Genomic DNA, 16,054 nt, shown 5'->3' with positions numbered 1-16,054 from the left:
TGGAGAAATTTCTGATACAGGAAGAATTTCTCAGCAGGCAGAACCTGATGTTGTGACATTTAAATTTACATCAGAGCATCTCCGCGCATTACTTAAGGAGATGCTATCTACTCTGGATGATTGTGACAATCTGGTCATCCCAGAAAACTTGTGCAAGATGGACTAGTTCCTAGAGGTCCCGGTGCACCCTGATGCATTTCCAATACCTAAACGGGTGGCGGACATAGTGAATAAGGAGTGGGAGAAGCCAGGCATACCTTTTGTCCCTCCTCCTATATTTAAGAAATTGTTCCCTATGGTCGACCCCAGGAAGGACATATGGCAAACAGTCCCTAAGGTCGAGGGGGCGGTTTCTAAACTAGCCAAACGCACGACCATTCCCATTGAGGACAATTGTGCTTTCAAAGATCCTATGGATAAAAAATTGGAGGGTTTGCTTAAAAAGATTTTTGTACAGCAAGGTTACCTCCTTCAACCTATTTCGTGCATTATTCCTGTCACTACAGCGGCGTGGTTCTGGTTCGAGGAACTGGAAAAGTCGCTCAGTAGGGAGACTCCGTATGAGGAAGTCATGGACAGAATTCACGCACTTAAGTTAGCTAATTCCTTTATTTTAGACGCCGCTTTGCAGTTGGCGAGATTAGCGGCGAAAAATTCAGGGTTTGCATTTGTGGCGCGCAGAGCGCTCTGGCTAAAGTCTTGGTCGGCGGATGTATCTTCCAAGACAAAATTGCTTAATATCCCTTTCAAAGGTAAGACCCTTTTTGGGCCAGAATTGAAAGAAATTATTTCAGACATCACTGGGGGAAAGGGCCATGCCCTCCCACAGGATAGGCCTTTCAAGGCTAAGAATAAGTCCAATTTTCGTTCCTTTCGCAATTTCAGGAACGGACCGGCTTCTAACTCGGCAGCCTCTAGACAAGAGGGTAACGCTTCCCAGACTAAACCAGCTTGGAAACCAATGCAAGGCTGGAATAAGGGTAAACAGGCCAAGAAGCCTGCTGCTGCTACCAAGACAGCATGAAGGGGTAGCCCCCGATCCGGGACCGGATCTAGTAGGGGACAGACTCTCTCTCTTTGCTCAGGCTTGGGCAAGAGATGTTCAGGATCCCTGGACACTAGAAATAGTCTCTCAGGGTTATCTCCTAGAATTCGAGGAACTACCCCCAAGGGGAAGGTTCCACATTTCTCACTTATCTTCAAACCAAATAAGTAGACAGGCATTCTTACATTGTGTAGAAGACCTGTTAAAGATGGGAGTGATACACCCAGTTCCAACTGTGGAACAAGGTCAGGGGTTTTTACTCAAATCTGTTTGTAGTTCCCAAAGAAGAGGGAACTTTCAGACCAATTCTGGATTTAAAAATACTAAACAAATTTCTCAGAGTTCCATCGTTCAAAATGGAAACCATTCGAACAATTTTACCTACAATCCAGGAGGGTCAATATATGACTACCGTGGATTTAAAGGATGCGTATCTACATATTCCTATCCACAAAGATCATCATCAGTTCCTAAGGTTCGCCTTTCTGGACAAACATTATCAGTTCGTGGCTCTCCCATTCGGACTAGCCACTGCTCCCAGAATTTTCACAAAGGTGCTCGGGTCCCTTCTAGCGGTTCTAAGACCAAGGGGCATTGCAGTGGCACCTTATCTGGACGACATTCTAATTCAAGCTTTGTCTCTTTCCAAGGCAAAGGCTCATACAGACGTTCTAGCCTTTCTCAGATCTCACGGGTGGAAGGTGAACGTAGAAAAGAGTTCCCTGTCTCCGTCGACAAGAGTTCCCTTTTTGGGAACAATAATAGATTCTTTTGAAATAAAGATCTTCCTGACAGAAGTCAGAAAGTCAAAGCTTCTAAACGCTTGTCAAGTTCTTCTCTCTATTCTGCAGCCTTCCATAGCTCAGTGCATGGAAGTAGTAGGGTTGATGGTTGCAGCAATGGACATAGTTCCTTTTGCTCGAATTCATCTAAGACCATTACAACTGTGCATGCTCCAGTAGACAGGATCACCTGTCTCAGGGAATGAGTTTCTGCAGACCAAAGTGGGTCATTGTCACGACCGACGCCAGTCTATCAGGCTGGGGCGCGGTCTGGGATTCCCTGAAAACTCTGGGTTTATGGTCTCGGGAAGAGTCTCTTCTCCCGAGGGATTCCCTGAAAACTCAGGGTTTATGGTCTCGGGAAGAGTCTCTTCTCCTGATCAACATCCTGGAACTGAGAGCGATATTCAATGCTCTCCGGGCTTGGCCTCATCTAGCGAAGGCCGGATACATAAGATTCCAGTCAGATAACATGACGACTGTAGCTTACATCAACCATCAGGGAGGAACAAGGAGTTCCTTGGCGATGAGAGAGGTATCCAAGATCATCAAATGGGCGGAGGATTACTCCTGCCACCTATCTGCAATCCACATCCCAGGAGTAGACAACTGGGAGGCGGATTATCTGAGTCGTCAGATTTTCTATCCGGGGGAGTGGGAACTCCATCCGGAGGTGTTTGCCCAGTTGACTCAATTATGGGGCATTCCAGACATGGATCTGATGGCGTCTCGTCAGAACTTCAAGGTTCCTTGCTACGGGTCCAGATCCAGGGATCCCAAGGCCACTCTAGTGGATGCATTAGTGGCGCCTTGGTCGTTCAACCTAGCTTATGCGTTTCCACCGTTCCCTCTCCTTCCCAGGCTTGTAGCCAGGATCAAACAGGAGAAGGCCTCGGTGATTCTGATAGCTCCTGCGTGGCCGCGCAGGACTTGGTATACAGACCTGGTGAATATGTCATCGGCTCCACCATGGAAGCTACCTTTGAGACAGGATCTTCTAGTACAAGGTCCATTCGAACATCCAAATCTAATTTCTCTGCAGCTGACTGCTTGGAAATTGAACGTTTGATTTTATCCAAGCGTGGGTTTTCAGATTCAGTGATAGATACTCTGGTCCAAGCCAGAAAACCTGTGTCTAGAAAGATTTACCATAAAATATGGAAAATATATATCTGTTGGTGTGAATCCAAGGGATTCTCCTGGAGTAAGATTAAAATTCCTAAGATCCTCTCCTTTCTCCAAGAAGGTTTGGATAAGGGATTGTCAGCGAGTTCTCTAAAAGGACAGATTTCTGCTTTATCTGTCTTGTTATACAAACGACTGGCAGCTGTGCCAGAGGTACAAGCTTTTGTACAGGCTTTGGTCAGAATCAAACCTGTTTACAGACCCTTGACTCCTCCTTGGAGTCTAAATTTAGTTCTTTCAGTTCTTCAGGGGGTTCCGTTTCAACCCTTACATTCCATAGATATCAAGTTGCTATCTTGGAAAGTTCTGTTTTTGGTTGCTATTCCTTCTGCTAGAAGAGTTTCTGAATTATCTGCTTTGCAGTGTGATCCACCCTATCTGGTGTTCCATTCAGATAAGGTTATTTTGCGTACCAAGCCTGGTTTTCTTCCAAAAGTTGTTTCCAACAAGAATATTAACCAGGAAATAGTTGTTCCTTCTCTGTGCCCGAATCCAGTTTCAAAGAAGGAACGTTTGTTACACAATTTAGATGTAGTCCGTGCTTTAAAGTTCTATTTAGAAGCAACAAAGAATTTTAGACAAACCTCATCCTTGTTTGTCGTTTACTCTGGTAAGAGGAGAGGACAAAAATCTATTGCTACCTCTCTTTCTTTCTGGCTGAAAAGCATTATCCGATTGGCTTATGAGACTGCCGGACGGCAGCCTCCTGAACGAATCACAGCTCACTCCACTAGGGCTGTGGCTTCCACATGGGCCTTCAAGAACGAGGCTTCTGTTAATCAGATATGTAAGGCAGCGACTTGGTCTTCTCTGCACACTTTTGCCAAATTTTACAAATTTGATATTTTTGCTTCTTCGGAGGCTGTTTTTGGGAGAAAGGTTTTGCAAGCCGTGGTGCCTTCTGTTTAGGTAACCTGATTTGCTCCCTCCCTTCATCCGTGTCCTAAAGCTTTGGTATTGGTTCCCACAAGTAATGGATGACTCCGTGGACCGGACACACCAATGTTGGAGAAAACAGAATTTATGCTTACCTGATAAATTACTTTCTCCAACGGTGTGTCCGGTCCACGGCCTGCCCTGGTTTTTTAACCAGGTTTGAAAATTTTTTCTTTTTCTTTATACACTACAGTCACCACGGCACCCTATAGTTTCTCCTTTTTCTCCTAACCGTCGGTCGAATGACTGGGGGGGCGGAGCCAGAGGGGGAGCTATATGGACAGCTCTTGCTGTGTGCTCTCATTGCCTTTCCCTGTAGGGGAGGAGAATATCCCACAAGTAATGGATGACGCCGTGGACCGGACACACCGTTGGAGAAAGTAATTTATCAGGTAAGCATAAATTCTGTTTTACTTGTTATCTTTCCATTTGCTCTGTTAGGTAGGAGCACATTATTGTATATAGTGTACTCCAAAGTAATGATTTCCTTAAAGGGATATGAAACACAAAATGTTTCTTTTGTGATTCAGATAGAGCATGCAATTTTAAACAACGTTCTAATTACTTATATTATAATTTTTTCTTTGTTCTCTTTTTTGAAAAGCAGGTTCATATACTTAGGAGCCGGCCCATTTCTAGGGGCGCTATATGGCAGCAGTTTTGCAAGAATGTTATCCATTTTAAAGAGCACTAGATGGCAGCACTATTCCCTGCCATATACTGCTCCATATATATACCTAGGTATCTCTTCAACACAGAATATCATGGGAACGAAGCAAATTTGATAATGGAAGTAAATTGGAAAGTATTTTTAAAATGGTGTGCTCTGTCTGAATCACAAAAGAACATTTTTGGTTTCATATCCCTTTTAATCTAAGAAGAACAACTTGTACCTTTCATTAAACTTTTTTTTTTTATATATTTAAACCAGGATCAGTGTGTGGAGACACAGGAGATTAAACTTAAACAGTATCATGAATCACAGAAACTCCTTCATCAGCACCATTCTATACAGATAGTAAGTACATCTGCTAGTAATATATTTAAACCCTTATATGTTAATGTCTAACAGTGTTTCTTAATGTTGTAACAGAAAAGAGACCAGAGAAAAGAGGAGGTGAAAAAGAAAAAAGAATTTGTAGACCAGGAGCGAAAGAAGACACTACAGCGATTAAAATCATTTAAAGATGTGAGTATATACAGTATTTCAAATAGCGCGTAACAATGATGTAACCGAAAAGGGATTAGCAGCGGTTTAGCTTCTGGTTTGTTTCAAAATGGTTTATATTTCAATTCAGAATATCAGCAAGGGTATATAAGAATTCATCAGGATTGATGCGTGTTTTATTTACTGTGCTGCTCGCTATTAGTTTGTTTACTTTCAAACATTACCCATTTTCTTACATGATATTCTGCAAGTATTTTTGGCCATTTTTGGTTATTATTATCCTTAAAGGGACACTGTACCCAAATTTTTTCTTTCGTGATTCAGATATAGCATAACATTTTTAGCAACTTTCTAATTTACTCCTATTATCAAATGTTCTTTATTCTCTTGGTATCTTTATTTGAAATGCAAAAATGTAAGTTTAGATGCCGGCCCATTTTTGGTGAACAACCTGGGTTGTCTTTGCTGATTGGTGGATAAATTCATCCACCAATTAAAAAGTGCTGTCCAGAGTTCTGAATGAAGAAAAAAGCTTAGATGCCTTCTTTCTCAAATAAAGATAGCAAGAGAACGAAGAAAATTTGATAAAAGGAGTAAATTAGAAAGTTGCTTAAAATTGCATGCTCTATCTGAATCACAAAAGAAAAAAATTGTGCTCAGTGTCCCTTTAATTCAGTATTCTTTTGTTTCAGATTTTGTTTTTGCAGCTTGCATGTCTGTTCTTGAGTTTCTTTTTTTTTTTTTTTTTTTTACAAATAAAAAAAGAAAAGAGGACTTCTCAAACAGTAATGAAGGACTTTATTACTGTTTGATATGAAACTTTATATTTCAACTGTCCAATCTTGTTTGTTAGTTTTTTCCTTAGGTCACACTTGTATTGTTTCTGGAAATTTTTGTTTTGAAAGGGAATATTTCAGGCTGTGGCTTTTGAAGCTCCGTAGGAAAAAAAAAAACAAACTTTTTTTTTTCTTTTACCTTTCCTTATTCAGATATAAAACAAATGAATTTGATATATATATATATATATATATATATATATATATATATATATATATATATATATATATATATATATATATATATATATATATATATATATATATATATATATATATATATATATATATATATATATAAATAAATAAGAGGAGAAAGCACAGCTGCCCTATATACTGTGTTATATATATCAATAAAACCAATAACACAGAATGCTTTATTCAAGATTGAAAGTCCCAAAAGGAAGCGTATGTCCTGCTGTTGAAATCCTATTCTTGTGACACTTATATCATAGATTTGTAGCAACCCCAAAACACCAGTTTATGCATTAGATGTGTATAAGTAAATCAAATCAATAACAAGCAGCATAGGCGTTTTTTTAAGCGCATAAATGCTCAACACTTATAGAGAATAGTGGTCTAAGAGACCTGCACTCACCGCTACACCAGACCGGGTGTATACAAGCCTCAAGTAATCTTCACCTGTAGTGAACCGGAGGAAGACTTTTACGCTGCTTCTGTGATGTGCTGCTGGAGATAGACAGAGCGTCCTGACGTGCTGGCGTCCTACTGTGCAGGGAGGGGAGCGTGCGGTCACATGGGATAGAATCCAATCAAACGAGTAAGCCCAAATGCCGGGTCACATGACACCAGGGTCCAATCAGCAGGTCCGGTTCATCCGTGTGTAACAGACGACGAGTTAACAATTTGTAACAGGAACTCCGTGTGGTCAGCAAATCCTTGTGGGACTCCAAGGGAAAGAAAATCGTCTCTGCTGCCTGACGAAAAATGATAAGGTAACAAAGGCAGAATGCAGCAGACGAAATTAGGTAAAAAGTCCAAACTTTAATGCAAAATAGTTTAAAAATCCACAACATCCATGGGAACAGTGAGTGAGACACAGTCACTTGTGCAAAACGGCTGACATGTGGATTTTTAAACTATTTTGCATTAAAGTTTGGACTTTTTACCTAATTTCATCTGCTGCATTCTGCCTTTGTTACTATATATATATATATATATATATATATATATATATATATATATATATATATATATATATATATATATATATTATGTATACCATATAAATATTATAACTACATAAAAACATGTTTTAAACCTGCATGAAAATGAAAAGCTGGTTTGCACAGTTAGTCCAAAATCTATATTGCCTGGTTTAAAATCCCAATCCATAATTGGTCCTTGCCTTTAAGAGCATTCTTTCTTTTGATCCTCCTGTAAGGAGCAAATGTTACACAGTATTCCGTGGCTTGCCATCCTTAAAAGGACATTATACACTCAATTTTTCTTTGCATAAATGTTTTGTAGGTTATCCATTTATATATCCTATACAGCTTTTATTTAAACAAAAATTATAGTTTTGCTTATTTTTAAATAACATTGTGCTGATTTTCAGACTCCTAACCAAGCCCCAAAGTTTTAGGAGAATACCGACGTATACCTACTCCAGCTTGCTCCTGTTTGTGTAAAGAGTCTTTTCATATGCAGAGGAGGGTGGGAGTGTCTGAATATTTCCCAGTTTCAGTGGGTGTTATAGCTAATCCTTTTAACAGAGCTAAACTGGAAGCTTCTAAGTAAGTTTTTAAACTTTTTATACTGGATTTCCATCTAAAGGGGAGGAGAGTCCATGGCTTTATTCATTACTTGTCGGAATTAAGAACCTGGCCACCAGGAGGAGGCAAAGACACCCCAGCCAAAGGCTTAATACCTCCCCCACTTCCCCCAGTCATTCTTTGCCTTTCATCACAGGAGGTTGGCAGATAAGTGTCGGAAGTAGTCTCTTATGGAGGGTAGTACTCTTTGAAATGGGACTGGAGTTTTAAGTAGTCCTGTCAGCCTCTCAGTAAGAGCTTGGGTGAATGTTAGAGTCCGGAGATGCAGGGAGAGTCTTTCTGTGAAACCATCCCGACTCATATTAACAGCTCCATAAGCAATCAACGTTGTTGAGTTTTGCTGCCTGCTTTCCTCACTCAAGTCCATGTTGGGAGTGATGCTACTACACTGTCACACTTAAGAGACCTATTCCTCTGCTTGTCTGGCGGTTACAGGAGACGTAACGGTTTCTGTGGTCCGGGTTATAGGAGGTGGTGAGTGCCCCGGCCTTTAGAGGTTATAAAGGTGCCATTTTATATATAGTACTTCTTGTCCGTAATAAAGGCGCAAGCTATGTAGGACTCTGACGCGTTAGAGGGTACTCCCTCTTTACCTAAGTCTAGTACCTGTGTTTATTGTGAGGAGGTTCTGGTAGATCCGCCTGCTCAACTATGTTCCACATGCCTTAATAAAGTTACGACATCTAGAATGAATAGAATGTCTAGTACTACTGAGCTGTCCACCTCTGAGGGTTCTTTGTCCCGCGAGGTGCGTTCCCTACATTCATCTCCGATTACACATGCAGCGCTCCAGGGCACGACTATTTCTCCTACGGGAGAGATCCGTTGGCCGCCAAATTTTGCGGATCAACTGCAAACAGCTGTGTCTAAGGTGATTAGTGCCTTACCACGTTGTGCTAAGCGCAAGCATAAGGTAAAATATGGCGATCCGACCCAGGGGTCATCTACTCCAATGGATATTTCGGAAAGATTATCCGCTGACGACTCCGACTCTTCAGAGAATGTTCCTTCTGGGTCGGAGTCTGTCATCTAAAGCTCTGACTGCTGAGGAGCCTAACTTTAGGATGGAAAATTTATGCTTTTTGCTGAAGCAAGTGCTTGCTACCCTCGAAGTTCCGGAACCGAAACTACCAGAGGAACCTTCGATTCCTAAGCTGGATAAAGTATTTAAGGACAGGGTGGTGCCTCAGACGGTTTCTGTTAAGATGGCTAACATTAAGAATGAATGGGAGAGATTCGGTTCTTCCTTTTCCCCTTCTTCCTTTAAGAAGCTGTTCCCCGTCCTGGACTCTCAGCTCAAGCTATGGGGGTCTGTCCCTAAGGTGGATGGTGCTATCTCTACGCTCGCGAAGCGGACGACGATTCCTCTTGAGGATAGTTCGTCGTTTAAAGAGTCCATGGATAAAAAGTTAGAGAACATGTTAAGAAAGAGGTTTCAACATACAGGGTTTGTTTTCTTCTATAAGATACGACGAGTCCACGGATTCATCCTTTACTTGTGGGATATTATCCTCCTGCTAACAGGAAGTGGCAAAGAGTACCACAGCAGAGCTATCTATACAGCTCCTCCCTTAACTCCACCCCCCAGTCATTCTCTTTGCCTACTCTAAGTACTAGGAAGGGTAAAGTGAAAGAAATTATCCGGTTTTTACAGTAAGGAATCAAACAGGAGAGAGCTTCGGTGATTTTGATAGCACCTGCGTGGCCACGCAGGACTTGGTATGCAGGCCTGGTGGACATGTCATCTCTACCACCGTGGACCCTGCCACTGAGACAGGACCTTCTCATTCAAGGTCCATTCCAGCATCCAAATCTAGTTTCTCTGCGGCTGACTGCCTGGAGATTGAACGCTTGATTTTATCCAAGCGGGGATTCTCCGAGTCGGTCATAGATACCTTGATTCAGGCTCGAAAGCCTGTCACTAGGAACATTTATCATAAGATAGGGCGTAAATATCTTTATTTACTGCAAATCCAAAGGCTACTCATGGAGCAAGATCAGGATTCCTAGGATTTTGTCCTTTCTCCAAGATGGATTGGAGAAGGGGCTATCAGATACGTTCCCTAAAGGGACAGATATCTGCTTTATCAATTTTACTGCACAAGTGTCTGGCAGATGTTCCAGACGTTCAGTCGTTCTGTCAGGCTTAAGTTAGAATCAAGCCTGTGTTTAAACCTGTTGCTCCGCCATGGAGTTTGAATTTAGTTCTTAAAGTTCTTCAAGGGGTTCTGTTTGAACCTATGCATTCCATAGATATTAAGCTTCTATCTTGGAAAGTTCTGTTTCTAGTTGCTATCTCTTCGGCTCGAAGAGTTTCTGAACTATCTGCATTGCAATGCTACTCGCCTTATCTTGTTTTCCATGCTGATAAGGTGATTTTGCATACCAAACCTGGATTCCTTACCTAAAGTGTTTAAACAAATTTCTGACTGTTCCATCGTTGAAAATGGAAACAATCAGATCTATTTTGCCCTTAGTTGAAGAGGGTCAGTTCATGACGACAATAGACTTGAAGGATGCCTACCTTCATGTACCAATTCACAAGGATCACTTCAAGTTCCTGAGATTTGCATTGCTAGACCAACATTTCCAGTTTGTGGCCCTTCCCTTTGGTCTTGCGACGACCCAGAGCGTCTTCACAAAGGTTCTGGGGGCGCTACTTGCGGTGGCCAGATCCAGAGGCATCGCTGTGGCGCCATATCTGGACGACATCCTAGTCCAGGTGCCGTTGTTCAGTCTGGTAGAGGATCACTAGAGGGCTCTTCTTCTTCTTTTGCTCCAATCCCACGGTTGGAAGATAAATTCAGGAAAGAGCTCCCTGATTCCCAGCAACAGGGTGGAGTTCCTGGGAACGATTATAGATTCTATATTCATGAGGATATTTCTCACAGATCAGAGACGCAGGAAGATTGCGTCCCCTTGTCTTGCCCTTCAGTCCTCCTCCAGTCCCTTGGTGGCTCAGAGTATGGAGGTGATCGGGCACATGGTGTCCAGCATCAATGTCATTCCATTCGCCAGGTTCCACCTCAGACCTCTTCAGTTGTGCATGTTGAGTCAGTGGAACGGCGATCATACAGACCTATCCCAATAGATTTCTTTGGACGATCAGACGAGGGAATCCCTCTCTTGGTGGATCCGTCCGGAACAACTGTCCCAAGGGACGTCCTTCCCGAGACCATCCTGGGAGATTGTGACCACGGACGTGAGTCTGGGAGGATGGGGAGCTATTTGCACAGGGCAAATTGTCTTGCGAAGAGTCTCTCCTCCCGATCAATATTCTGGAACTTCGAGTGATCTACAATGCTCTGAAGGCGTGGCCTCTACTGGGGTTGTTCAGCTTCATCAGATTCCAGACAGACAACATTACCTCGGTGGCTTACATCAACCACCACGGGGGGGGGGGGGGGCGAGAAGCTCTCTGCCAATTCCAATTTCTGAGAAACCTCCCTCATTGCCAGAGTCCCACAACTGCTCGCTCTCCGCAATCCACATTCCGGGTGTGGACAACTGGGAAGCAAATTTCCTCAGCAGGCAATCCTTCCATCCGGGGGAATGGTCTCTCCATCCCGAGGTGTTTGCGGAGATTTGTCACAGATGGGGGACGCTGGAGATAGACCTCATGGCGTCCAGACTCAATTGCAAGCTACCCAGATACGGGTCGCAGTCCAGGGATCCCCAGACAGAGCTGATATATGCTTTAGCGGTGCCTTGGGGGTTCAACCTAGTTTACATTTTTCCACCATTGCCACTTCTACCTCGTTTAGTGGCCCGAATCAAACAGGAGCAAGCTTTAGCTATTCTGATTGCTCCGTCGTGGCCGCGGAGGACGTGGTTTGCGTATCTGGTGAGGATGTCATCTTCTCCTACATGGAGGTTTCCCTGTCGCAGGGATCTGTTGGTACAGGGTCCTTTTCAACATCAAAACCTAGATTCTCTGAGGCTGACTGCGTGGAGATTGAACGCTTAGTCTTGGCCAAGAGAGGTTCAGGCTAGGAAACCGGTCACTCGTCGCATCTATCATAAGGTGTGGAGGACTTACTTGTCCTGGTGTGAGAAGCATGGATATCCTTGGCTCAAAGTTAAGGTATCCAGGATTCTGTCCTTTTTCCAGGACGTTTTGGATAATGGACTTTCCGCTAGTTCTTTGAAACGACAGATTTCGCATTATCTGTTTTGTTGCACAAGAGGCTCGCTGAGCTTCCTGATATTCAGTTCTTTGTTCAGGCTTTGTCTAGAATCAGGCCTGTTTTTAGACGGGCCCCTTCTCCCTGGAGCTTGGTTCTGAAGGTATTGCAGAGGGTTCCGTTTGAACCTATGCATTCTGTTGACATTAAGATTCTTTCCTGGAAGGTTCTCTTTCTGTTGGCTATTGCATCGGCTCACAGAGTCTCTGAGTTGGCGGCCTTGCAATTTGAGTCTCCTTATTTGATCTTTCATGCTGATAAGGCTGTTTTGCGCACTGGTTTGGGATTTCCTCCCAAGGTTGTGTCTAACCGTAACATCAATCCGGAAATAGTAGTTCATTCTTTGTGTCCTAACCCCTCTTCTCCTAAGGAAAGGTTACTTCATAATTTGGACGTGGTTCGAGCCTTGAAGTTTTATCTTCAGGCTACAAAGGATTTCAGACAATCTACATCTCTTTTTGTGGTATATGCAGGGAAGCGCAAGGGGCAGAAGGCCTCTTCTACTTCTTTGTCCTTTTGGTTGAGGAGCATGATTCGCTTAGCCTATGAGACAGTGGGACATAAGCCTCCTCAGAGGATCATGGCTCATTCAACTAGAGCTGTGGTTTCTTCTTGGGCCTTCAAGAATGAGACCTCTATGGAGCAGATTTGTAAGGCGGCTACCTGGTCCTCCTTACATACCTTTACAAGGTTTTACAAATTTGACATTTTTGCTTCAGCAGAAGCAGTTTTAGGAGAGAGGATTTACAGGCTGTGGTGTCCTCAGATTAGGGTCCGCATTTTTTGCCCTCCCGTTTTTTCATTTTGTCTTCTAGAGTTTGGGTATTTGTATCCACAAGTAATGAATGAAGCCGTGGACTCTCCTTCCCTTTCGATGGAAAACATAAATTATGCTTACCTGATAATTTTATTTCCATCAAGGGGAGGAGAGTCCACGGCCCCGCCCGTTACTCCTGTGGGCGGACCTAAATTTTTGTTTTTTGCTCTTCTGGCACCATTTATACCCTGATATTTCTCCTACTGTTCCTTGTTCCCTCGGCAGAATGACTGGGGGATGAGGGAAGTGGGGGAGGTATTTAAGCATTTGGCTGGGGTGTCTTTGCCTCCTCCTGGTGGCCAGGTTCTTAATTCTCACAAGTAATGAATGAAGCCTTGGACTCCTCCCCTCGATGGAAATAAAATTATCAGGTAAGCATAGTTTATGGTTTTTCTATCAGTATCTCTGCATATTATTCTTTAAAGTAGTGTCTATTACATGCAGTTAAATGAAAATGGTTGTATACTGTCCCTTTAAGCTACTGCATGACCTCTTGCTCTTTCATTTGTCTTTTAGAAAAATGAATCAAAGTTTGTACTGAAGACCTCTCATATGCAACCTCGAAGTAATTTGAACAAGACTGATAAACTGCAAGCAAAAAGCCAGAGAATAAAATTTGCAGCAGAAAGAGGCAATGTTGGCCTAGCTGACATCCCTGTACAGATCTTTGTTCCTAATAAAGGACTAGAACAAGGAATTTCTAGTGGGCAATCCCTTCTACCAGGACCTCCTACTGTACCACCTCCGCCACCACCAAGAGCGCCGCCACCACCACCTCTTCCGCCAATGCCCCCTGCCCCTCCTTTAGCACTTGTTACACCAAAGACTTTAACATCCGATGAACCTCAAATGTTGCGTGAAGGGCCAAAAGTATCTTCAAACCAATATTCAGGTATGATTTAACCATACAACCTCTTCCTTCTTCACAGCTGAACATGTCAAAACCAACTTTATGTTGGTTTTGACATGTTATGTTAACTATATTATTAGCAGCTCCTGTGTCTGAAATGTGCTCACCATTTAAAATGTGTCTGAAATATTGCATGTTCATAATTTTGTTTACATAGTGTAATGTGTCTGTTGCTAATGCCTTAGGTAGCCGACACATACTCCAGACCTAAAGAAGCGAGATTAAAATGACAGTATTTCAAAAACATTTTAAACATAGTTTATAGAATTTTGTAAAAGAAATCATGGAAGCAACAAATGGCTACTAGAATATTCTTAAATTTTGTATTTTTATTTCAATTACAAATGAATGTATAATAAGTTATACAAAATGTAGGAGCCGTTTAGTTGGTGCTGATATGAGCTGGATAGTCATTTTGGTTGTATGACTGAGATAACTATTGCAGTCACAACACAATCTCTATTAAATAGCTTATATAAGCCCTGTTTAAAGGGACACTGAACCCAAATCTTTTCTTTTGTGATTCATATAGAGCATGCAATTTTAAGCAACTTTCTAATTTACTCCTATTATCAAATTTTCTTCATTCTCTTGGTATCTTTATTTGAAATGCAAGAATGTAAGTTTAGATGCCTGCCCATTTTTGGTGAATAACCTGGGTTATTCTTGCTGATTGGTGAATAAATTCATCCACCAATTATAAAGTTGCTGTCCAGAGTCCTGAACCAAAAAAAAAAGCTTAGATGCCTTTTTCAAATAAAGATAGCAAGAGAACGAAGAAAAATTGATAATAGGAGTAAATTAGAAAGTTGCTTAAAATTGCATGCTCTATCTGAATCATGAAAGAAAAAATTTGGGTTCAGTGTCCCTTTAATTGAAGTACAAATATGTAATAGTCTAATACAATTATGCTTCCATGTTGCACAATGTTTTATGGTCCCAGGAACCCTTCAAATTATGTTATTATATTGAAAAGTAATTTTGCATGTCTGAATCTCTACAGTATTCTGCAGTTTGCAAGTAATCTTAAACCCGATCTCCACATCAAACCGTTCTTTTAATATGTGTTAACTGCTCTCTGACTTTTAATGCCTTGTTGCTGGGGGAGACAATTCATTAATGCTCATCATGATGGCACATGAGATTGTTCATTACAATTGGGTTAATCTTAAAACAGCAGTTACAGATAATGTGTATTAGCGAGATTAAAATGACAGCATTTCAAAAACCACATTTTAAACATAGTTATAGAATTTTGTAAATAATTATTGCAATAATTAAGTATGCTTAAATTAAATGGGATGGTATGTAGACATCTCCCATTTTACCTTATACTGTATAGAGGAGGCCTCCTTGCTGTCCTCGTTTTGGTGTGATGCCACATACAAAGAGGGAGAGTAATAGACAAATGACTTCCTAACCTCTTATGGAGCCCATATCTTTGACCCTGTACATGTTAAAAGGGCATGCAACCTCTTAAAGTGAAGGTCAATTTTTACGAATTAGTGCCCGGCTTTTAATAATCCTATTAAAAACAAGGGCACTTTAATTAATCAAAATTGACATTTCAAGCGGTTTCTTCAAAAACTTACCTTTTTAATTCTGAAAGCTGCTCCAACGATTCCCTCAGCCGTTGGTAGCCTCTGCTTACATCAGAAATGATGAATCCGGCTTCCTACAATCATGGTGTTCCCCCCAAGGGGGATCATGGCCTGAGGGTACGCCGTGATTGGATGAAGCCGGATTCGTCATTTTGGACCCACGAAGAGGACTTGCGACGGGCGGAGGAAGCGCTGCAGCGGCTCTCAGGATTAAAAGGTAAGTTTATGAAGAAAACGCTTGAAATTTCAATTTTGATTCATTAAAGTGCCCTTGTTTTTAATAGGATTATTAAAAACCGGCACTAATTCGTCAAAATTGACCTTCACTTTAAATAAAGTCACAGAGCGATGTATATGGGGTATGGTTTGTGATTCTTTCTTTTTTCACCTCATGGAAAAAAATTCTTAAACCTTCCATAATTGGTCACAGGGACTTGCCTTTTGCCTCCCTTTATGGATCTACAATATACTCCTATTCCATAACCTCTGCTGATATGTTTCAGTACTGATTTGGCTGTATTTGCTAATATATATGGCCCCGGGACAGAATCCTTTACATTATTTCCCATGCTGGTTTGTGCAGGTCCGCTTTTTTGGTGCGCTTAGTTTGAATTCCGTGTGTCAGGCTTTTGGTTTATGTGCGTGGGGTTGCCCATGTTTTATTATAGTTACTTTTGCGCTTTGGTTGGTTTATGCATGTCGGGTTAGCACTCCTCGACTATGTTCACATCTTGTTTTGGAGTGCTAAATCCCTTTTTTTCACGCTTGTTTTCCTCATTCTGATGAGCGTTATC

General features: G+C 41.8%; 1 protein-coding gene across 1 annotated transcript in view; it reads left to right on the top strand.

Annotated features, from left to right (window-relative positions):
• WHAMM (WASP homolog associated with actin, golgi membranes and microtubules) overlaps positions 1 to 16,054 on the top strand; it is a 124,680-nt gene that overhangs the window by 75,348 nt on the left and 33,278 nt on the right. Inside the window, exons 7-9 of the mRNA XM_053717426.1 lie at positions 4,880 to 4,966; positions 5,042 to 5,137; positions 13,266 to 13,641. Of these exons, the coding sequence (XP_053573401.1) occupies positions 4,880 to 4,966; positions 5,042 to 5,137; positions 13,266 to 13,641 (559 nt within the window). The remainder of the gene's footprint in view (positions 1 to 4,879; positions 4,967 to 5,041; positions 5,138 to 13,265; positions 13,642 to 16,054) is intronic.

Source organism: Bombina bombina, chromosome 6 (genome assembly GCF_027579735.1).
Source record: "Bombina bombina isolate aBomBom1 chromosome 6, aBomBom1.pri, whole genome shotgun sequence".
In the NCBI taxonomy this organism is placed as follows: Eukaryota; Metazoa; Chordata; class Amphibia; order Anura; family Bombinatoridae; genus Bombina; species Bombina bombina.
This window is presented reverse-complemented; position numbering and strand designations above follow the sequence as displayed.